This window comes from Neofelis nebulosa, chromosome 16 (genome assembly GCF_028018385.1).
Source record: "Neofelis nebulosa isolate mNeoNeb1 chromosome 16, mNeoNeb1.pri, whole genome shotgun sequence".
Classification (NCBI taxonomy): Eukaryota; Metazoa; Chordata; class Mammalia; order Carnivora; family Felidae; genus Neofelis; species Neofelis nebulosa.
In genome coordinates, this window is record NC_080797.1 from 4,548,111 (window position 1) to 4,572,283 (window position 24,173).

The 24,173-nt window shown below is 53.1% G+C and overlaps 1 protein-coding gene across 2 annotated transcripts in view; it reads right to left on the bottom strand.

The window, feature by feature from the left end:
• The window catches only part of GAS7 (growth arrest specific 7), a 215,739-nt gene extending 191,882 nt beyond the window's left edge, over nt 1–23,857 (bottom strand). For both annotated transcript variants that reach the window (XR_009254977.1, XM_058703711.1), the window contains exon 1: nt 23,540–23,857. Coding sequence is in view for 1 of the 2 variants with exons in the window: in XM_058703711.1 (XP_058559694.1) it covers nt 23,540–23,722 (183 nt within the window). In the remaining variant the exon portion in view is untranslated. The remainder of the gene's footprint in view (nt 1–23,539) is intronic.
• Nucleotides 23,858–24,173: the final 316 nt, after the last annotated feature.

Below are 24,173 nucleotides of genomic sequence, written 5' to 3' on the forward strand. Positions count from 1 at the left end.
GGATCTCTTCCTCTTCGGATCTGGAAGAAAACCAGAGGTGTTAAAACGGAACATCTTGACCGAATTTCCTCCGGGCAAGCTTTCCCCGGGCTCGCTCACTCCGACACCCCCGCCCCTCCCACCAGACCCAGCGGGAGCCAGACTTCTCAGTGACTCCATCCAAGGCCGCCAAGCTCTCGCAGTGAACCCAGATCCGGATCCCAAGCTCCGGCATCGTCCCCAGCTGGCTCCGTGCCTGTCACCACGAATGACAACAGTTCCTTAAATCAGACCCTCTGGTAGCAAATGAGGAACACACCAATTTAGCAGAAAAATCGGTTTTCCTTAAAGCTTCTCTGAAGTTGGTTGCAAAAAGAGGAAATCGGTCCCGATTGAGAAACAGCAAAGGCCACCTGCAACTCCTACAGAATTTAGGGCTTGAAAATTCTAAGATGTTGAAAAACAAAACTCTCCAAAACAAATGAGGTCCAACTGCCCGCAGATTCATTTCTCATCTTCCCAAGTAAGTGGAGCCCACATGGTTTTTATCTGCTGTAAAGCCCCTCAGAAGGCGGGGGAGGCTGTAAAAAGCATTGGTTCCAAGACAGAGAGCCTGCTGTGCATCCTGAGCAGGTTCCTTAACCTCTCTGAGCCTTTAGTCTTGGAGTGTCCGACTTCGCCTCAGGTCATGATCTCCGATTTCGTGGGTTCGAGCCCCGCGTCGGGCTCTGTGCTGACAGCTCGGAGCCTGGAAACTGCTTCGGATTCTGTGCCTCCCTCTCTCTCTGCCCCTCCCCACTCACGCTTTGTCTCTCTCTCTCTCTCTCTCTCTCTCTCAAAAATGAATAAACGTTAAAAAAAAAAAAGAAAAAAGAAAAAAAGAAGTAAAAAAGAAACTTCAGCTGGGACCACACACACAAGCCCCTAGAAGATTCAGCAGTTACAGGGCAATGCACCAAGAAAAAGCACACACCTCCATCTGCCACTTTCCTCCAAGCGTCCCCGGGGTCTGCTTGTTTGGATTCTAATATCTGCCTAAGTATCCATCAATCTGGCTACTTCCTGGACCGCAAAAGGCCTCAAAGTTGTGTGTCAACTGAGTCTCCCAAGCCAAGCTGGACGCGGATCTCTGCAAAGATGCTCACACACTGTGCCATCGCCCAGTTCACGCATCATGGTGCCGTACAGAATAGCACCCACCGCATCCCCCAGGCCAGCTAAAGAGGGAGGAAGGGAGAAGCAGGTCAGAGGGAATTCAAACGCACTCAGAAAAGGAGAAGCGAGGAAGCAGCGAAAGTAAAGAAACCAAAGGAAAAAGGAAGAACGTGAATAACCATCATTTGACATCTGCCTCGGCTCGCAAAGGGCTCACAGTCACGTCCTAGGGTGAGGGTGGCTCGTGCGATGCCCCGCAGGGCTGAGTAAGGAGGGCAGAGAGTTTTATGCCCATTTCTCCAATGAGCAAACTGAGGCTGGACGGAAATCTCACACATAGAGAGAGAACTGGACCCTGTGAACCTGCCTTCTCGTTTCTCGAGTTGCTTTCCAAACACTGCCAGCAACCGCCGTGGCCCGGACAGGAGACCAGGTGCTACGTCTGGAGGCAGAACCAGAGACGCAGAAAAAGAACCTGGTACGATTCACAAGAGCCAAAATGTGGAAGCAACCAATCTACAGTCGTCCGTCGACTGACGTCCAACAAGCAGGTGCAGGGTCGCGCCAGGTGGAAGAAACCAGGCACAAAGGACCACAGGTTGTACGATTCCATTTACATGAAATGATGCCTCGAACGGTCAAATTCATCGACACAGAACACAGATCCGTGGTTGGCAGGGGCCGGGGAGGAGAAACGGGGTAGAACGGGGTTTCCTTTTGGGGGAGGGGGTGCACAAAACTGTCCTGGAACTGGATGGCACAACACCGTAAGGGTACCAACATGTCACTGGGTTGTGTACTTGAAAATGTCACAACTCTAAGTTTTGTTCTATGAGCTTCGCCACAGATTTTAAGAACAGAGGGGACAGAGAGAAACACGAAGAGAAAACTGGATACGGAGTTAAGAGAAGTAGGAAGTACCCAAAGATCCTTAAGCAAGAAAAGAGCATCCCCAAATCGGGGACCCCCCCCCACACATCTGGCCAGGGGGAGGTCTGCTGGGTACAGAAGGCCTCTCCTCTCACACTGAACCGCTAACAGGATGCCTCCATCCTGGAGACAAAGAGAGAACCAGGGCAGCCTGGAAAGGAACACGGAACAGCAAGCAGAAGGAAAGAACGTTGAGGTAGGGGGCTGACATCTCTCCAGAAAGACCAGCTGGAAAGGCTCAGCCTTGACTCATCTGTTTTTTTTTTCTTTTTTTTTTTTAATTTTTTTTTAATGTTTATTTATTTTTGAGACAGAGAGAGACAGAGCATGAATGGGGGAGGGGCAAAGAGAGAGGGAGACACAGAATTGGAAGCAGGCTCCAGGCTCTGAGCCATCAGCCCAGAGCCTGACGCGGGTCTCGAACTCACGAACCGTGAGATCGTGACCTGAGCTGAAGTCGGACGCTCAACCGACTGAGCCACCCAGGCGCCCCGTTGACTCATCTGTTCTTGATAAGGACGGAATCCTTCGTTCCCCAAAGAGGACTGAGCTCTCAGCTCTGGGCCAGCCCCTGTCACCGGTGTTGGGGACACTGAGGAGGTCAGACCCCTGGCCTCACAGAGTTAACCCCCTGGAGAGCAACCACATTCAGACCCATTGGCTAACGACCTCATCGGCGGATTAACATAATCCGTGGCTCGGTCCACCAAGTGTAAACCAGAAATGAACAAATGAAGCTTTCTTCTCTGGTGTTCACGTGTTTTAATCACATTTGGTGGCCGAGCAGAGGTCAGACGGAACATGGGACGTGGCCTGTAGAAACGCCAGCCCGTCACGACATGGCATGAGCTCTATGCGGCGACCCGCACGCAGAAAACCAGCTCTTTTAATTACAAATTCTGGATTTAGGCCCAGAGTTAAGGAATTTGACTTCAGGCCACTGTTTCTGACCGAATTCTTGCAGAAGACACATAGCGATGCTCAGATGGGCCTTTTCTCGTGCTCAGTCGTAGGGACCCTGCAGGGAACAAAAGGGACACACAGCTCCACCCTCGTGGGGCTCACGTGTTGATCAAGGAGACAGGGGACCGTGGAGCAAACGGTATGTTCACTAGGGACCCACGTAAGGAGAAAAGCAGAACAAACACAGTGCCCCTGCTTACGCCGAGGTCTTGATCCCACAGAGAACTACGTAGCGAATTCTCACATCTATGCAGGTGAGGCTGCCGGAAGAAAGGGCCACAGGCTCAAAGCCTTCAACGAGAGACATCTACGGTCTCGCGATTCTGAGGCCAGAAGTCTGAGATCGCGCTGTGGGCCGGGCTGGCTTCTCCCGAGGCCTCTCTCCTTGGCTTCCAGACGCTGCCTTCTCCCTGCGTCTTCGCGTGGTCTCCCGCTGTGTGTCCCTGTCCTCATCGCCTCTTAGAAGGACGCCCACAGGACCTCATTTTTTCATTTTTTTTTTTTTTTTTTTTTAGCGTTTACTTATTTTTGAGAGCGAGACACAGCCTGAGCGGGACAGGGGCAGAGACAGAGGAAGACACAGAATCCGAAGCAGCTCCAGGCTCCGAGCTGTCAGCACAGAGCCCGACGCAGGGCTCGAACTCACAGACCGCGAGATCGTGACCTGAGCCGAAGTCGGATGCTCAACTGACTGAGCCACCTCGGCGCCCCATGCAGGACCTCTTTTTAACTTAATTACTACTTTAAGGACTCTACCTCCAAATACTTTCTGGGGTACTTGGGGTTATCACTCAACATAGGAATTGGGGGGCGTTCACAGTTCACCCCCTCACCAGCCCCGAGTGCCCCCACTGCCCTGGCCTGAGCAGCAGACAAGGGGGGTCTCAGGAAGCAGCCTCAGGAGCAAGTTCAAGGGGGCCCGAGGGGGACGGACCACCCAGCACAGGGCTTAGCAGGTAGGACAAGGCTGACAGCTTCCTGCACAAAATCTCTGAACAGACCTCGTATGGACATCAGCTTCACCCAGAACCTCAAACCACGTTCACGTCCACCGTCACCTTCAAAATCCTTCTAGGCAACTTAAGAGGCACAGGATGGGGGTCACCACACTCTCACGGACCTATCAAAAACCTGGTCAGAGATTTTAAATGAATTTTGCGGGGCACCTGAGTGGCTCATTCAGTTAAGCATGTCACTCTTGGTTTCAGCTCAGGTCATGATCTCACGGTTTGTGGGTTCGAGCCCCAGGTGGGGCTCTGTGCTGACGGCTCAGAGCCTGGAGCCTGCCTCGGATTCTGTGTCTCCCCCTCTCTCTGCTCCTCCCCAGCTCGTGCTCTGTCTCTCTCTCTCAAAAATAAGTAAACATTAAAAGAAGAGGGAGAAGGAGAAGAAGAAATAGTTGCTAAGAATGCAGTTCACAGAAAACTTGCCCACTCCCGGGGGTGGGGGATGGGGGGTGTCTGTCACCTTCAAACTGCTTCCCTCCAGCCTTCTCACCTGGGGCGCAGCCACCCATGGGAGAACAACCTCCTCCCCTCCCTCTTCCCGAAACTATGAGAACTTCAAAGACCGGGGACTCCGTGATTATCCATCACGCCCGCCGTGCATCCACAGGGCGCCCCTCTCCAGCTTCCCCCGCGTCTCACATCGGTCCTCATTTACAAGACTTACAGCAGAAGCTGAATACATACACAGTCGTGATAATTTGCAGTGAAGCATAATTTACACTTTCTCCTGCCTCTCAGAGAAATCATTTCCCCAAGACTAATAATAAAGCAGACCGGCCACCTAGAGTAAAGCACCCTCATCCGCCAGCCCCTGAAAGCCCGGAGGAGGGGTGGGGGGGGGCGGGGAATGGAACCAGAGCTGTACTTGAGTTTGGCAGCCTAGAACAATGCCCACCCCCCACCCCCGCCCCTCCAGGAACTGCAGAATGGGAGCTAGCATTTGCCTCACAGGCACAAAATCCTGGGCTTTTCCAAAGGAGTCCAGCAGAGCTCCAGGGGCTTCCTGGGGGAGGTGCCCGAAGAGGAAAGGGAGTGATGGAGTCCACCAAGGGGGGGTGTGGGCAGAAGCACAGCCCCAGCACACAGACCTCCAGGAGTCAGCGCCCATGAACACCGAGGCTGGGAAACAGACTTTCTCACACAGGCTCCCACTCCCCCTTCCTCCCATTGGTGCTGGAGTATAGCTTTCTTCTGGGGCCACGGTCCTAGTCAGGGCCAGAGGGCAAAGGACTCAGGCCAGAGCGGTCTCTACGGCCCCACCGGAGTGCCTGGCAATGCTGTGGCCAAGCCCCATTTCCACATGTCCCCACTGGCTGGGCTCTCCCCCCACCAAATACACACTTTGGAATGAGGAAGACGCCTGGTTCATGGTTTTCATCCTGGCTACTTCCTCCCGGGCAAGGCTGAGCAAGTCCCTGTGAAATTTCAAGCCTTATCAGGATCTCTGCTGCCATCCCCACCACGGGGCTCCTCAAGGGCACACACAGATCAGGTCTCTCAGTCTCGTCTCCGTCTGGGCACCCACAAACCCCAAACTACCATCTCTCTGATCCCAAGCTCCCGATCGGCATGCATGATCTGGCCACAGTGGTAAACAGACACTACTATTTTTTTCTCTAAAGACCAAAGATCGCCTCCTCTTTTCAAAGCAGGGAGCCAGACACACAAAGACTCTGCCCTCTCCCCGGGGTAGGCTGCTGTGAGCCCGGAGGAAAGACTTTTCCTCTGTTCCCTGATTAACAGAGGAAAGCGGAAAGAAAGGACGAGCAGAAAACCCCAAAAGTGGAGACGTCTGGGTGGCTGAGTCAGTTAAGCGTCCGACTCTCGATCTCGGCTCAGGTCATGATCTCGCGGTTCGTGGGTTCGAGCCTCCCATTGGGTTCTGCGCTGATGGCACAGAGCCTGCTTGGGATTCTGTCTTTCTTTCTCTCTGCCCCTCACCTGCTTGTGCTCTATCTCAAAATATATAAATAAACTTTAAAAAAAAGAAAAGAGGGGTGCCTTGGTGGCTCAGTCGGTTAAGCAACCGACTTCAGCTCAGGTCATGATCTCGCGGTTCGTGGGTTCAAGCCTTGCGTCGGGCTCTGTGCTGACAGCTCGGAGCCTGGAGCTGCTTTGGATTCTGTGTCCCCCTCTCTCTCTCTGCCCTTCCCCTGCTTGCACTCTCTCTCTGTGTCTCAAAAATGAATAAATTTAAAAAGAAAAGAAAAAAGTCCTAAAATTGCCACCTTGAAGGACTGGATTATAGAGCCAGTGCAGATGGGAACTGGGACACAGCATTTCCCCACTACTGTGGTACCCCTCTGCCCCCCTCAAAAAACCCACAATGGTGTTTAACAGTTGCAGCTGGCTAGCTGAAAGGAGGAATCAATGTCCCGTTTGCCATGTCACACAACCCATCAACTTTAAAACAGAGAGGAGAGCATCTACCCTCACTCTGAGAAGGAACCTGACCAGTCAGGGAGATGTCTCCGGACCTGATGATGCAATCTTCTGCAGAAAATTCTGTGTTTACACGATGCTTTATCTGTCACATGCCCCAGGATAAGATTCCCCTTAGTTACTGACCTGTAGGTAAGACTTCACTTGGTCACACCCAGGGTCACACTGTGCCCCGATGTCTGTGGGGCATTTATGCCAAAAGAGACAGTTCCAACGTTCAAGGATGCTCTGATGACGGCCTCATTATCTCCATTTTAAAGACAGGGAAACTGAGGTCCAAGGTCAGGTAATCCATGTGCCTAAAGTCTCCTAGAGCCAGCACCCACACCCAGATCTGTTCAGCTGCGAACACGGTGACACCCGACTGCCTCCCCCACATACTACAAAAACCAAGAAAACTCCCATTCTGGGATTCTAGGAGCGACCCAGTAATCAAGTCAGTCTGGCAGGAGGTCAATTTCCTCCACACCTGTTTTCTCTTGCCAGCAGGAAATAATAAAGGTTTGTTGCCCTTTATATACAAGGTGACAAGCCTACTTCATGTACTCGAGGTATTTGATCCCACAGCGGGGATGCTGTGCTCTGAATGGTGCACTCTCTCTCTCCAAGGTCTTATCACCCACAGTCCTTAGGCGTAAGGTGTGTGGATGGAGAACAGAGATTCTGTAAGAACGTCACTCTGTAAACTTTTTACTGTTTTATCCCCCCGGGTGAAGCCCACAGATCCCATGCAGAGCAAACCGGAATCTTGTATACATTGGTGGAAATGACTGAACCGTGGTTCTTTTTGGGGTTTTTTTGTTGTTGTTTTTAAATCAAATGCCTATGCCTGGTAGTACAATAAGAGATGAGTCTATAAAGATCAGAGAACCAATCCTTGACCTCAAAACCTCGACAATATGATAAGGGCACAGAGAATTCCAATACAGGGGGGTGAGTGCTGAGAGGTCTGGAGGAACACAGGGGAACTGTGCTGCCTGGGTCTTCCCAGGATGCTAACACCCAAAGCCAACAAATGAGAAGTTAATCTGGCTACAAAAGAAAAGAAAAACAGAAGAGACCATAGCAACAAAAACAAAAACACAAAAAGCGAATCACCAGTTAAAAAAATGGTCCAAGGGGTGCCTGGGTGGCTCAGTCGGTTGAGCACCCCACTCTTGGTTTCGGCTCAGGTCATGATCTCAAGGTTCATGACACTGAGCCCCACGTCGGGCTCTGCGCTGACAGTGTGGGGCCTGCTTGGGATTCTCTCTGTCTCTCTCACTCTCTGCCCCTCCTCTGCTCACTCTCATTCTCTCAAAATAAGTAAATAAACATTTAAAAAATAATAAAAATAAAAATGGTCAAAGAATCTCAACAGACGTTTCTCTAAAGACATACCAATGGCAGGGCGCCTGGGTGGCTCGGTCGGTTGAGTGTCCGACTTCGGGTCATGATCTCACGGTTCGTGGGTTCGAGCCCCGCATCGGGCTCTGTGCTGACAGCTCGGAGCCTGGAGCCTGCTTCGGATTCTGTGTCTCTCTCTCTCTCTGCCCCTCCCCTACTCATGCTCTGTCTCTGTCTCTCAAAAATAAATACACGTTAAGAACAATAATAAATGAAAAAAGATACACTGATGGCCAAAGAGCACATGAAAAGATGCTCAACATCCTTAGTCATCAGTAAAACACACACCACCACCTCCATGAGACCCCACTTCACGTCCACTAGCACAACTATAATTAAAAGGACAGATAATAATAAGCGTCGGCGAGGAGACAAAGTGGAATTCTCCTCCACCGCTGCTGGAATTGTAAGATGGGGGGGCCCCTTCTGGAGAACAGTCTGGCAGTTCCTCAAATTGCTCCGTGTAGAGTTACCACCGGACCCAGCACTTTCGCTCCAAAGTATATACCCAGAAGAAATAAAAACAAACAGCCACACAAAAACTTGGTTTTGTTTACATAATAGGTGATGGGAATTACATCTATTTATTTATTAGTAATCTCCACACCCAACACGGGGCTCGAACTCACAGCCCCGAGATCAAGAGTTACACGCTCTTCCCACTAAGCCAGCCAGGTGCCCCCAAGTCCGTGCAAAAACTTGTACACAAACGTTCGTAGGAGCAATGTTCATATGAGCCAAACAGAAGAAATAACCCGAATGTCCAACAGTGGAAGAATGGATAAATAAAACATGGTACATCCATACAGTGGAATATTACTCAGCCATGAAAAGGAATGCAGTCCTGATTCACACTACCATGTGGATGAACTTGAAAGCATTATGCTCAGTGAAAGAAGCCAGACACCAAAGACCATAAATTGTAGGATTCCACTTATAGGATCTATCCAGAACTGGCAAATCTCTAAGACACAGATGAGTCACTGCCTAGGGCCGGGATGTTGGGGGGAAATGGAGAGTGACGGCTCATAAGCAAGGGTACAGATGAAATGGCCCAAAAATGAGCATAGTAATGGCTGCAGGATGCTATAAATATGGTAAAAAAAAAAAAAAAACAAAAAAAATCACTGAATTGTACACTTCCAAGGGGATATGAATTATAACTCAATAGAAATATTACAATAGAAAGAGGGGTGCTTGGGGGGGGGCTCCCCAACTCTTGATTTTGGCTCAGATTATGAACCCAGAGCTGTGGGATGGAGCCCAAGTCAGGCTCTGCACTGAGTGTGGAACCTGCTTAAGATTCTCTCTTTCTCCCTCCGCCACTCCCCCCGGCTCGCGCTCACTCGCTTGCTCTCTCTTAGAAAGGAAGAGCGAGAGAAAGAAAGAAACGGGCACTTAGCTGGCTCAGTCATTACAGCATGGGACTCGATCCCAGGGTTGTAAGTTTGAGCCCCACATTGGGTACAAATATTACTTAAAAATAAAATCTTTTTAAAAATAAACTAAAATAGAGGGGCGCCTGGGGGGCTCAGTCGGTTAAGCGTCTGACATCGGCTCAGGTCATAATCTCACGGTTCATGGGTTTGAGCCCCACGTCGGGCTCTGTGCTGACAGCTCAGAGCCTGGAACCTGCTTCGGATTCCGTCTCTCTGTCTGCCTGTCTCTCTCTCTCTGCCCCTCCCCTGCTCGCACGCGCTCTCTCTCTCTCAAAAATAAATAAACCTAAAAATTTTTTTTAAGTAAGATGCCAGGCCAATCGTGCCCGCAGGCCACACGCCATGACCACAGTACTGCAATGGGACAGTCTTGCACTGTGACCTCAGAGGGGCCCTTGGGAAAAGGTTTCTCCCACCTCAGTAGCGCCCCCAGTGGAAGCCCCAGGGAACAGGCAGCTATCAGCAAGCAACCTGGCACGATGCCCAGAGCACACTGGGTGTCAAATCCATTTACAGGGTGTATACAAGGTGCCAGAGCCCCTCCAGGCTCTCCCGACCCTCACAGGAGCCCCATAAAACTTTAAAAGGTTCTGCAGCTTGCCCAGGGTCCCACAGGCAGCAAGGGCTGAGCCAGGACTGGAACCCAGAGCTGCCACACTCTTGCCACACGGGTGGGGGGACGCGGTGGGGGGGGACACGGTCCTGCCCCGCCCTGAGTGTGTTCTGAGCAGTCCACATGCGGGGCAGACACAGGGCTCACATTCCAGCTCACAAAGCAAACCACGCCAGGCATCCAGCGCCCCCTCCGAACTGATAAAGGGCTTCAAGATATGGAGGCCACACCCCGCTGCAAGACTGTCCTGCTGGGATCTGGCGAGAGACCATCCTGGCTCATCCTCTGCCATCAAGGTTCAGTCTGCAGTCAAGACCCCGGCCGGCCACACTCCCGTCACTCACCACTGTGCTCCCCAGCCTTGCTTCGTCCACGGTCAGCTCCCATCCCCAGCAAAGCGTTCCTGAGCGTCATGCCCACCCTGTGACGGAGGGACCCCTCTGGGCAAACAGGACACCAGCCACCCCCCTCCCCAACCTACCTCTTGGCCACCTCCCTCTCTCTGTCCTCTGATTAAATAGATTCAAAGAGGAGTCTAATTCCAAAGCCTGTGTTCTTTCTATTACCCTGGGTGGCCTCATATAATCCACTAAAATAAAAAAAAAAAAAGATAAACAAAATCCAATCTAATCTCAGGACTTAATCATGACTTACAGGCAAATTTAAAACCCCTCAGGTGATTTAGATGCTTTGCTCCTCTAATCGCAGCCCAAAAGCCAACAACGCGATCCTAGCTTGGGAGCTAGAGGTAGAAAATGCAGAGCTTGGGGCCCTATCCCTGACGTACTGAATCAGAATCAGAATTTTATCAAGTCCCCACGTGCTCCACATGTGTGTTAGTGTGTGAGAAGCATGGTCTCGGTGCCCTGCAGTAATGTGATGTCGTGCAGGCAGGTTGTAAGCATGTGCCGTCACCCAGAACACAGTCCCAGACCCTCATAACTTTCTTAAAAATATGAAAGTATTCGGGGACTTAGTCAGTTAAGTGTCCGACTTCGGCTCGGATCATGATCTCATGTTTCACGGGTTCGAGCCCCATGTGGGGCTCTGTGCCGACAGCTCAGAGCCTGGAGCCTGGTTCGGATTCTGTGTCTCCCCCTCTCTCTGTCCCTCCCCCGCGCACACTCTGTCTCTCAAAACATGAATAAACACTTAAAAAATTTTTAATAAACATTTAAATATTTAAATACATAAATAAAATAAAAATAAATAAATGACAATATTAGGCTTGAGTATCAGATTAGGAGAGTCTGTGCTGGGCATTTCCTTGGTTATCGAAAACTCAACCCAGTTTCATTTTTCATTCTGAACACAACAAAGGCTTGCAGGTATTGAAAGAAAGAAAAGAAAGAAAGAAAATGGAAGGAAGGAAGGGAGGAAGGAAGAGAAAGGAAGGAAGGAAGAGGAAGGAAGGAAGGAAGGAAGGAAGGAAGGAAGGAAGGAAGGAAGGAAGGAAGGGGAAGGAAGGAAGGAAGGAAGGAAGGAAGGAAGGAAGGAAGGAAGGAAGGAAGGAAGGGAGGGGAAGGAAGGAAGGAAGGAAGGAAGGAAGGAAGGAAGGAAGGAAGGAAGGAAGGAAGGAAGGAAAAGGTAGGAAGGTAGGAAGGAAGAGGAAGGGAGGGAGGGAGGGAGGGAGGAAGGGAGGAAGGAAGGAAGGAAGGAAGGAAGGAAGGAAGGAAGGAAGGAAGGAAGGGGTAGGGAGGAAGGGAAGGAAGGAAGGAAGGAAGGAAGGAAGGAAGGAAGGAAGGAAGGAAGAGAAAGGAAGGAAAGGAGGAAGGAAGAGAAAGGAAGGAAGAGGAAGGAAGGAAGGAAGGAAGGAAGGAAGGAAGGAAGGAAGGAAAAGGAAGGAAGGAAAAGGAAGGAAGAAAGGTAGGAAGGAAGAGAAAGGAAGGGAGGGAGGGAGGGAAAGGAAGGAAGGAAGGAAGGAAGGAAGGAAGGAAGGAAGGAAGGAAGAGAAAGGAAGGAAAGGAGGAAGGAAGAGAAAGGAAGGAAGAGGAAGGAAGGAAGGAAGGAAGGAAGGAAGGAAGGAAGGAAGGAAGGAAAAGGAAGGAAGGAAGGTAGGAAGGAAGAGAAAGGAAGGGAGGGAGGGAGGGAGGGAAAGGAAGGAAGGAAGGAAGGAAGGAAGGAAGGAAGGAAGGAAGGAAGGAAGAGAAAGGAAGGTAGGAAGGAAGAGGAAGGAAGGGGGAGAGGAAGGAAGGGAGGGAGGGAGGGAGGAAGGAAGGAAGGAAGGAAGGAAGGAAGGAAGGAAGGAAGAGAAAGGAAGGAAGAAGGAACTCGTTAATGAGAACACTAGACTCAGATTTCCTATTTCTAAATTATACTAGGAATCAGAAACTAATGGCTCTGTGACATTCTTCCCCAAGCCACTGCTAAAGTAAAGATCCTCTGTCATGATGAAATTAGGACAAGGGCTCATTTCTGTAGAATTTTTAAAATACCACTTCTAAGGAGTTTTTACAATCTAATTAGTTTTTTTGTTATTGACTGATCCTGGAGTTCTCCGTACATCAGAGAAGCAAAGGAGACAGGAGGGATTAAGGCCCTGGAGACTAAAACGGCTTTCATTCCAAAGGAACAAGTGTGAAACTCAAGTCTCCTAGGTCACCTGCCAGAGTCACCCTGGAGGGGACGGCACATCCCTAAGGGCTCCCCGAAGAACAGCCGCTAACCTCAGCTCCCTATCTTGGCTGTAGCTCACTGAGCCTTGTGGAGAGATGATACATAGTAGATGCTCAAATACAAATGCCTGCTTTTGGTTGAGCTAGAAGTTGTGACAGATGTATTGACCACAAAGGGGAAAAAAAAAATCACAGAAAGTCTAGGGTCAGAAAACGATTACGTCTGTTCAAAACGTCTAGGTGAAGTATCTACTCCTGGGTCCGGGAGGGTGCTAGATGCCGGGACAGCTTGGGGATGGGGAGAGCGGCTTCCTGAGAACAGTAAGAGTTCACCCTGGCTCTCAGGAGCTAGGGGGACCCGCGGAGGTCTGCACTGTGGCTGAGGACTTAGCGTCAATGGGAGCTCGTCAGACACGCAGCACCTGGGGCCCCATCCCAGGTCTGCTGAGCCAGAATCTAACCAACAAGACCCAAGAAGTTCATTTTGAGAACCTTGTCTAGAAGCACTGAATTCAGGGGCACCTGGGTGGCTCAGTTGGTTGAGCATCCAACCTCATCTCAGGTTATGATCTCACAGTTCGTGGGTTCAAGCCTCGCATCAGGCTCTGTGCTGATGGCTCAGAGCCCGGAGCCTGCTTCCCATTCTGTGTTTCCCTCTCTCTCTCTGCTCCTCCTCCACTCATTGTCTCTCTCTCTCTCTCTCTCTCTCTCTCTCTCTCTCTCTCTCTCTCTCAAAAATAAACAAACATAAAAAAATTCTTTAGAAGTACTGAATTCAGTTTAAGAAGCACGGCTGTAAGGATGACCATTCAACACTGAGCCTTAAAGAGCCCAGAACTGGGGCATCCCCCCCGAGTGAACACACAGGTGGTGGTCAACAGAGCTGTCCACACATATTCAGCTCACTCCTTTCCTCCTTCTGCGCACATGGCGGGACGGCTACCTAGCACGTTGGGTGTGCTTTGGTCAATGAAATAGGATCACAAGCAAGTATTGTAAGTCGCTTCCGGGCAGAAGCTTTAGGGATCACTGACATGCCCACCAGCAGGATTCCAGTGGTTGCTGCTGCATCCTGGGTCCCAGAGGGTCTTACGGCCCCAAACCAACTTGCGACGGACCTGCAGCCCGAGGAAGAGGCAAACCTAGGTTGTTTTACCCACTGAGATCTGGGGGCTGTTTGTTACGGCGGCATATCCTAACCCATCCTGACTGATACAGCATGTAGCTCACCGTGCCCAACCCTTCTGCTACTCCCTGCTGAGAACAGCTCTGTCACATCATTACCTGCAGGAAAGGACTTCTTTTAACCCCTGAACAGCATCACTTAATCCAACTTCCCTCCCTGCTCTTCAGACTTCACTGTGCCTGTTACCTTCTTTTCTCCTTTCCAGATTTCCTTGCGCATTTATGCTTTTATGTTTTCGTGCCGTATGCTTTTTGGTAAGCTGCTTTAAGTCTTTTTTGCAACAAGGTGATAGACAGATAGTCACATGTACAGACACACCAGATGTGGCTCCAAGTGAATTTTGGCTGTTTCCAAAAAAAAAAAAAAAAAAAAAAAATTAAAAACACCTCCCCTCCCCCAAAAGACAGAGATTTGCTGTTAACTAAGGATCTTTAAAAGAACGGGGTCCTGGCCACCAAGTATCCCTTCAACCTGTTCTCTCCACGAAAGGACACTTACAGAATGCACACTACACACAGTCCCTGCTTTTAAAAAGCAATTCATTCCTGGACATGCCAGCTCTCTTTGCCTCATCATACGGTGAATCTAAACTACACTGACTCCATGAAATATTTAACATCACTGACCAAATCCCTTATTTTTTTTTTTTAAATTCAGCTTCAATATAGCTGTCGAGCCCCTTCTGCCCGTCTGACCTTGTGCTCAGCACAAGTGAGGCTTATCTTAGCCAGCTCCTCCTGGTGGACGGTGAAGCTGTGGCCAATTCACACTCCAGCATTAGACACGGTGCCACGGTGGGCTTCCTGATGCCCACGGCTTGCCGATCAGATGCTTCCGGGGTCCAAATTTCTAGAAATGGAACCGTTGGAACAGGGCACACGTACATTATGAAGGCTTTTAGAGTATATTGCCCAATTACCCTCCAGGGAGCACAGGACGATCTTCCCACACCCCTCCCAACGCTCATTCTTTTTTAACGTTGACAGTTTTCATTAAAGGAAGTGTGTTTTTTAAAACGTGCCATTCTTTGCTTACCAGTGAGACTGAATATGCTGATGACGACTTCGGACACCTTTTATCATCAAGCATCTACCCAAGCTCTCTGCCCGTTCTCGTACGGATGCGCTCCTTTGTGTATGTTTCCATAATTTATAAAAAGCGCTTTCTGCATTCAAGACGTTAACTTCTTCCCAATTTTTATTTGCCTTCCCCTAGTGCTTTAAGGAAGGAGTCTCTGGTGGCAGAATGGACGGATGATTCACAGGAGGGGCACCTGGTGGCTCAGTCGGTTAAGCGTCCAACTCTTTTTTTTTTTTTTAATGTTTATTCATTTTTGAGAGACAGAGAGAGACAGAGCGTGAGCAGGGGAGGGGGAGAGAGAGAGGGAGACACAGAATCCAAAGCAGGCTCCAGGCTCTGAGCTGTCGGCACAGAGCCTGACGTGGGGCTCGAACTCATGGACTGGAGCCTGCTTAAGATTCTCTCTCTCTGCCCCTCTCTCCCACCCTCTATCTCTCTCTCTCTCTCTCAAAAAAAAGGAGAATATAGTCAGGAAAGGGTTATCACAACTCACATGCAATATGCAAGAGGGGAGACGTGCACCCCCCAGAGTCAATCCACCGACAAGTGTTTTCAGGCCACCTATAGAACACACCCCAGGTCCGCCCCCTTACCACGGCCACACGGCCACCACCGAGCCTCCCTTCCTACCCTCCTCACAGCCAGTCTGCACTCGCCAGCCCAGATGAGCTCTCCAAAACACATCAGAGTGCACCCTCCCCTCTGATCCAACCACAGGCTTTCTGCGGCACTTAGAAAACCAGCCACCAACCACCGCCGGAAAGAAGGGACAATCACGTGACGGGTGGCAGCGTACCAGTACAATGAAACTACACCGTCTGCACACAACATATAAACGAATCAAATCAGCACGTCGTATGCCTTGACTGCACACCACGTTCTGTGTCCAATATTGTCCGCTGCAATCAGCCACGGTGGCAGTTCGGATACCCCAGACACTGGCAAACGCTTCCTCATCAGGACTTTGCACCTCCCCGCCTGAGCTGGTTTTAAACGTTTACATCCGCACCAGCGGAGCAGGGAAGAAGCCTCCGAGTCCAAGAACGATACTGTCCTCCCAAAAACTGCTGAGAAGGAGGGAGCTCCAGGCGAGGGACCCGGCAGAGAGTTGTATTGTCTCTGGCGACTGCCTGGACAGACAGACGGCAAAGGCCCACATGGGGAGGGCAGTCCAGGAGATGCCCGAATGACATCAAGAAGCAGCTGGACCCCTGGAATGGAGCGGTCTTTAGTGAAGTGCCCCCCAGAACCGAAATGTAAACCTGGGGTAAGGGCAAGGAACCCCAAATTATTTCACAGCACGTTTCTTCTACTGTGCAGAATACGGACTTTTAAGGAACAATCAAGTTGTGCGTATCTGAACTTCTAAACTACATTCAGCCTATAAACTAAGGATGGCTTTTTTTTTTAATTATCATTTATTTTGAGAGACAGTGCGAGTTGGGGAGGGGCGGGGGGGGGGACAGAGGGTCTGAAGCGGGCTCTGCACAGACAGCCTCACAGCAGAGAGCCGATGTGGGGCTGGAGCTTGCGAACCACACCATCGCGACCTGAGCTGAAGTCGACGTTCAACCGACTGAGCCCCCCAGGTGCCCCATGAAATGGCTGAAAATTTAAGCAAAAGAAGAGTAATGCCAAACTGCCCATGAAAATTGTAACAAAGTCAAACCTCAGTGTCTGTAAATAAAGTTTTATTGGCACTCAACCACACCCATCGGTTTTCGGATCATCTATATCAGCTTCACAGTCTAACGGCACAGCTGAGTAGCTGGGACAGAGACCATATGGGGCACGCTCGTGGCTCACCACCTCTGGCGCTCACAAATCCCGGTGACGCAGCCCCTTGGCCACAAAACCTAAAATGCTTCCTAGCCCTATACAGATAAAGTGTGCTGACACCAGGGAAGAAGGAGAAGTCTTTGAGCAATGTTTCTAACAGAGAGCAGACTGGGCTTGCTAACATAATGAACAGGAATAGAGAAGGTGGGGGGGGGGGGGTGACAAGAAGGGGTGGGGGGGGTGACAAGAAGGGGTGGGGGGGGAGACAGTGCCAGGCGAGGCGGAGGAGAGATAGATGGTAGGGACATTCACCGTGGTTTGGTGGGTAGGGGACAGAAGGCAGTGAGGAGGACTGACAGATGAGGAGTCGACCCTGGACGTAGGAAATTGAGTACCTGGGGGTCGAGTCTAAATCCCAGCTCAACAAGTGAGACAAATACGGTCGACCAAGGTTAACCTAATAAAGCACATCTTTTTTTTTTTTTTCTTTTAAATGTTTATTTATTTTTGAAACAGACAGGAAGTAAGCGGGGGAGGGGCAGAGAGAGAGGGAGACACAGAATCCGAAGCGGGCTCCAGGCTCCGAGCTGTCAGCACAGAGCCCGACGCGGGGCTCGAACCCACAAACCGCGAGATCATGACCTGAGCCGAAGTCGGACGCTTAACAAACTGAGCCACCCGGGCGCCCCAAATAATAGAGCACGTCTTTATCAGACAGCAGACTGGGGAGATACTAACCGTGCAGGGAGGAGGCAGGGGAGTCCTCACGAATCCACGAAAACTTCTCACAAATTCATACACCTGTTGGATCCGATGAACCAAAGGGCAAAGCGGGACCACCTGCCGGCCGCCATTGCTACTTCTCTCCATAGGTGGAAACGCCACCCCAGGAGCCTCGCCGGGGCAGGGAGAGAGGAATCTACTAATTTTGCAAGGCAGCTCCGTGCTGGCATTCTGTGAGAAAATGTGCTCCCTTGCCGCTGTGAGTAATAAGGGAGCAAAACCCAACAGACCGACGTCCCCTGGAGCGGCCTCACAAAAATCCCCACGCCTGACATGTACCGAACATCCTCTCTCCCCAGCAAAGTGCCGCCCGGCATCCACGCTCATAGAGGAGGTCACTCAGACGGCCAGATAAAACACGGGTTTGTTTCTAGGCTGGAAGAGTCCAGGAAGGTCAGTATCTCATTCACGTTTCTAGGTGGTCACGGGCAGCAGGGATCCACGTGATGGTGAACAGATGTCAGGGATTCCTGCCGACGTGTTGCTAAGGGAACTTTTGTAGAGATGCCCTGAATCCCTGGCATCCGTAAGCCCTGCCCACTGCTTTGAAGTCCTGGGGCGGGGGGGGGGGGGGGCGCTTGACCAGCCCCGTGCGCAGCGGGGACGAGGGGGTAGGTTCCTGAACAGAGGCGGACAGAGGGATGAGCTCAAGGTAGATTTTTCAAACAGCGGGAGCTACAACCGTGGACCGCGAGCCCCCAAATCAAAGGGCAGAATGACTCCGCGACGACTGCACAAAGCACGCTGGTCTTTTTTGGTCACCGTGCCATACTCTGTGAGCCACCAGCCCTAATTACAGCCCAGACCGGATAATGAACTGCCTTAAGAAAAAAAGAAAAAGAAAAAAAAAAAAAAATGGACAAGGTCACACCCACTTTAGGTAACGCTCCCGTTAGAGAAAAAAAAGGCCGTGTATTGAAATCAATCTGTGTAGGGGTGCCCTGGGTGGCTCAGTCGGTTGGGCGTGTCTGACTCTTGGTTTCGGCTCAGGGCATGATCTCACGGTTCGTGAGTTCGAGCCCGCATCGGGCTTCGTGCTGGCAGCACGGAGCCTGGTTGGGATTCTCTCTCTCTCCCTCTCTCTCTCCGCCCTCCCGCACTCACTCTCTCTCTCTCAAAAGAAATAAACTTAAAATTTTTAAAAAAATAAACAACATAGGGGCGCCTGGGTGGCGCAGTCGGTTAAGCGTCCGACTTCAGCCAGGTCACGATCTCGCGGTTCGTGAGTTCGAGCCCCGCATCAGGCTCTGGGCTGATGGCTCGGAGCCTGGAGCCTGTTTCCGATTCTGTGTCTCCCTCTCTCTCTGCCCCTCCCCCGTTCATGCTCTGTCTCTCTCTGTCCCAAAAATAAAAAAAAAAAAAAAAAAAAAATGTTGAAAAAAAAAAAATAAAAAAAATAAACAACATAAAATCAATTTGTGTAACAAAGCAAGCATCCACTAGATACTGGGCAGCTAGGATACACGGTGTCTATTAATAACCAGCACAAAGCCGACCCAACCCAAGAAGGCTGGACGGCCAATGCCCCAGTGGACAGACTCAGGCTTTAGGGACAGGAAAATCTGGTTCCAAATTCAGCTGCAACATTTATCAGGTGGCCAAGAAATCCCTGGCACCTTAAAAAAATTTTTTTTTATTTTTTATTTTATTTTTTTTAACGTTTTATTTATTTTTGAGACAGAGAGAGACAGAGCATGAACGGGGGAGGGGCAGAGAGAGAGGGAGACACAGAATCGGAAGCAGGCTCCAGGCTCTGAGCCATCAGCCCAGAGCCCCACGCGGGGCTCGAACTCACGGACCGCGAGATCGTGACCTGAGCTGAAGTCGGACACTTAACCGACTGAGCCACCCAGGCGCCCCCAAAATATTTTTTTTAAAGAAGAGAAAATCTCGTCTGAGGATGGCCGTGGAGAATTTTCTAGCAAGTCAGCTAAGACTCCTGCACCTTGCCTCGCTCTGGGGAGGCGCTCTCTCTCATCAGTTTAGGCCGGCACACTGTGCCAGACGTGTTCTCCCTCCCCTCCTGAGGTTGCCAGTGTGCAAAACGGCCTTCAATGAACCTGTGTCCATACCCGTACCCACACCCTCATGCACCTTCTTCCCACACAGGATCTCCTGCTCCAGTGACTCGGTTTCCCAGTCGAATGTGCCAGAAGCGAGCTGCCAGTCCTGAGCCCAAGCCTTAGGAGGGCCGGGCAATTTGTGACGTGCGTTCTTGGAAGCCGGCCACCCTGGAAAGACTCCAGCTCCCTGCTAGAGGGAAAAGGCCGTGCGGAAAGGCCCTGGAGGATGAGACACGAAGCGGAGAGAAGAAAGTCACTTGGAAAAACACCAACACGCCAAGCAAGAGAGTGAAAATGCCACTTTGGAGTCCCTGCCCAGCTCTGCCTGCCCCGGGACCCCAGCCCTGGCCACCGTGAGGCGTGACAGATGCCAAGAGAGACCAGCAGAAGAACCACCGGGTGGAGCCCAGTCGGTCCCCAGCAGTATCCGACGTGGCGGTAAATGCTTGTGTCACGGTACTGAGTTCCGGGGTGGCCTGTTACACGGCCATCGATTACCCCCCTCCCCAGCTCCACGTCTCTCACATCCACACCTTGGAAGCTCAGGCAGGAGCACGTGAACCCAAAGCGAGAGAACAGAAGGCGGAGAGGTGACCGGGTTCAAGGAGGGGACGTCACGTCGCCCTGGCCCCTGAGGCCCGCACCTCGCGGCCAGACAGCAGATTCTCAGAACAGCACTTCAGTCACGGAAAACTCTGGGGTGTTTGTGTTCCAGTCTTATTCCCCCCTCCAGAATTATCTCCCAAAAGCTCTGGGGGTTTCCACAGATGCCTTACAGCATCTTCCAGGTCCCCAATTTGTTCTCTCCATTCAAGGTTAAGAGCAGACGGCGGGGAATTCCTGGCCCTCCAGCCACCGGACCTGCCCACGTCCAACTCTCGGGCGCTTCCCCAGGGACGGGGATCTGGGCTCTGCCTGCCTCCCCCAGGAGCTGTTTGTCAGGCACCAGGCACCCCACAAGTCTGGCAGAAACCTCTGCCCCCACAGGGCCTCCAGTCTATGCAGGGGATCCTGGCCTGGCTTGGAGCGGACAGAACGTTCCCCTGAAGTCTCCAGCCCATCTCAGCTCCTCGACCACATCTCCCACATATCAAGAAACTTCTCAGCTCCTCCCCTTCTTCATGCAAGGCTGAAGAGACCCTCAAGAAAGATTATTCTGGCAGCTTTTATCTCAGGGCCTTTACATCTCACCTTACATCTTTCTTGGGAAAGATGGGTTCCCTCTTCCAGTGCTCTCCTCCTCTGGAAGGTTCCACCATCCCCTTGTGCCCAGCCCTTGGCCCCCCACACTTCTCCACTTGGGCTGACACCTTCCTGGGGCCCGCTTTCTGGAAACCAAGGATGTGCTGTACCCTTCTCCCGTTTCCTTGATGGCCTGACCAAAGAGATTCTCCCCCCAGGAACCAGGACAAGAATCTCCCCAAGCTGGCCTCTCCCCCGGGGCTGGCCGGCCTCCAGGACAGATCTTTCAGCTGTGTCCCAGCTCCCCTCCGTGGGGTGTGCTGCTTGCAAAGCCAAGGGCCTCTCAGTCCCACTTTCTTTATCTGAGCGAGCAAGGAATCCTTGAGGAGCGTCCATCTTGCATATGCTGTTCTCGACCTGCTGCACCCTTCTGCCAAGACGGGGCTTCTTGGTATCACTCTGTCCACCACTCCCGGTGGTGCCCCCGCCTCCCCACTCCTCCCCCAGGAGGCTGGTGCCGTCCGTCTGTTCTGTCTGTACCTGTCTCCCCAGCGGCTCCCCTGGCCTCCTGATCTCCATGCCTCCAGCAGGCACACGTCCCATGAGGATTCCCACCTCCAGGCCCCGTCACCAGCCTCCTGGCTCCTGCACTAACGTCCAGGCTTGACAAACCCGCTGCTTCCACAGACGTGTGGTTTCGTGTACCAGCCAGTCCCCTGGGAGCTGTGCTTTCTCCGCGAACCGGGTCTGCCTTTGAGGGCTCACCCCAGCCCCAAGGGACTCTCCCCACATATCCTGCAGCCCGACCCAGCCCTCCGCCCTGAGGTCCAGCCTGCTCACCGACGAGGTGCCCAGACACAAAGGGCCCGATCTCCGATCCTTCCTACAGGGACTGCTCTTGTCCTTTCCCGCAGCATCCGGACCCTTCCCTCCCTCGCCTGTTAGCAGTTGAGCCCACACTGTCACGTTGAAAACCGGCACAGAGGTAATATTCAGCCCTCTGAGCCGCTAAGCAAATACACAAGCATTACTCCCTCGGGCAACTGTTTTCACTTCTGCTCACCTGGGATGTGGGGAGAGCGCCTCCCCCTTCACAGAGCGGTCAGGGGAGCGGGCGCCTAGTGGGTGCTCCACAAACGGGCCCCCCTCTCGGCGGTACTGCTCCCACACATGGGCACCCCCCCCCCCCCGGCACGTCACCAGTTGGCAGCTGTCCAAAAGCCCCTCACTCACCCGCCAGAGACTTGCTCAGCACGTCTACCCGCAGGACACGCCCCACCCAGCTGATCGTTCTGTTTGCCCCCTGGGTCTGGCTCAAGCCTCCCTTTCCCCAGAGGGAAATGCAGAGCCCCCACTCTTGCTAACAGCAGCCTAAGACCCCACCAGCCTCACCCGCACCCCAAAACACTCCTTTTGGGCACCCAGCCAGGGACGCTCCTGACCAGACAAACCCACAACTGCCAAATTTCCACATTAGTGCTTCCTGGAGAAGTGTGGTCACCAGGGGAACTCGAAAAGAGGAGGCTCTCCCAGGGCTGCTTTTGAGCCACTGACAGGGAGGCCGCGACACCTGCTTTCTTTTACTTCTGAACCTCGGCACAGATCTGAGGAACACACCTGAGCCTTCCCTGCATATACAGGTGTCTCAAAATACAGAACCAAAAGCGTCCTGGAACGTCCTCTTCTGCTCAGACCCTGAAATCTCTTCCAGCCTAAATTTTGCTCAAATGCTCCTCATCCATCGGGAGGAGGGGGGATTTTTGCATTGCCCTCTGGACCCTGGAAGAAGACTCTGTGAATCCAACCGGGGTTCTGATCATATTTCCACAGGTTATTTTTCAGCAAACTCACCCATAACCATTTCACCACATCCATCCATCCATCCATCCATCCATCCATCCATCCATCTTTCCTTCTCTTTCTTTTTCTTTTTCTTTCTTTGGGTCCCACGGAGCAATTTCTCTCAAAACTTCCTACTCTGTTCTTTGCAGAGTAGGTCAGGGGTCAAATTATAAATAAATGCCGTCTCCAGTGATTTGGGGAGGTGCTTCAGCAAAACGTTTATACTATCTACTTACACGGTTGTGGGTAACCGCCTGTTTAAGGCCAGGCAACAATCTGGCAGCCCTTTGGGAAAGGGGATAGCCTATGAAGTCACTCCTCCCCAGCCCAGCCCACCCCACCCCCCGCCCCCACCAAAGGACTTCAGAAACTTCGGAGGCCACTCTGGCTGTGACCGAGAGCTCAGCGATTAGAGGACAAGGAGACCTCCCAACTGTCACCCAGACAATAAACAGCCAGCCAACTTGGCTCAGCAGGTCCTCTGCAGCCCTGGGGTCAGGCCAGAACCCCCGGAACAGACCACTTTTAGGTTCTGGACCTTAGCCTGGGGGCGCTGGACCCATGGGAGGAACCGCAGGATCGGGCGGGCGGCTCAGCTGACCGGCAAGTGGGCGGCCCCCAGGCGGCCTGACCCGGGGCAGCACGACCGTCCTCGGGTCGGCGGGCTCCGGGGCCCAACCGATGACGCCGCTGTTCCGGATCCCCAACCTCCAAGCCTCTATGCCTAGACCTCCGGACTCCGCAGCCCTCGGCCGGCCCCCTGCCACCGCCGGGAGCGCGCCCGCCCGCCCGCCCGCTCCAGAACTCACACAGGCAACAAGTTCTCCTTCCTCAGGGCGGCCACGATGTGCTCGGGAGGCCCGGCACGGGGGGCGCTCCGAGGGCGATCCCCGCGCCGCCCGGCCCGGAGGGGCGCCCCGCTGGCTCCGCCGCCCCCAGAGTCGGGGCGCGCAGCGGCTGCACCCCCAGCCCGCCCCGCGGCGCCCCCTCGGACGGGGAGCGGCTGGGGCGTCCCCGGTGCGGGCAACAGGTACGCGAGCGCGCCGAGCCCCGCAGCCCCGGGTCTCCCGGCCCCCCGGCCCTCGCCCCTTTTACCTCCAGCAACTGCACGTAGCTCGCGGGGAACCAGCCGCGGAGCCCGTCCTCCTTCTCGCCTTCCCACCAGCCGCCGTCCGGAACCTGCAGCAGCCTGATGAGCTCGCCCGCGGCGAAGCGCAGCCCCTGGCCGTGCCGCTCCCCGGAGAAGGGGTACAGGGTCCGGCAGCGGGCGCCGGACATGGCCTTGGCGCCGGGGTTCACAGCGCAGCCTGCATCCCGGCCGAGCCCCGCGGGCTGGGCAGCGGCTCCGCGGGGTCCCAGGCGCCCGGCGCTCCGGGCTCCCGCGCTCTGGGCGCGCGCCGTCTCGGGGGGTGCGCGGGGGGTCCCCGGGCAGGCGGGGGACGCGCGCGCGGCGCAGGGCAGCGGAGACTCGCTGGCTTCGCGGAGCAAAAGCGGCGACGCCCCCGGGCCGGGCGGCTCGCAGCTCGGGCGCGGGGCGGGGGGGGCGGGGCTCAGGGGGAGGAGACCCAGGCGCCGCGGGCTCCGGAGACAACTTCCCGGGGACGCGGGGCGCGGGCTGCGGCCGCCGGGGCCGGCCGGAGCGGGGGCCGCCCGGGCGCGCGGAAATGCGCAGCTCCCGGGGGAGGTGGTGGGCTCCGGGGCATCGCCGAGGGCCCGGCTCCGCGGCGAG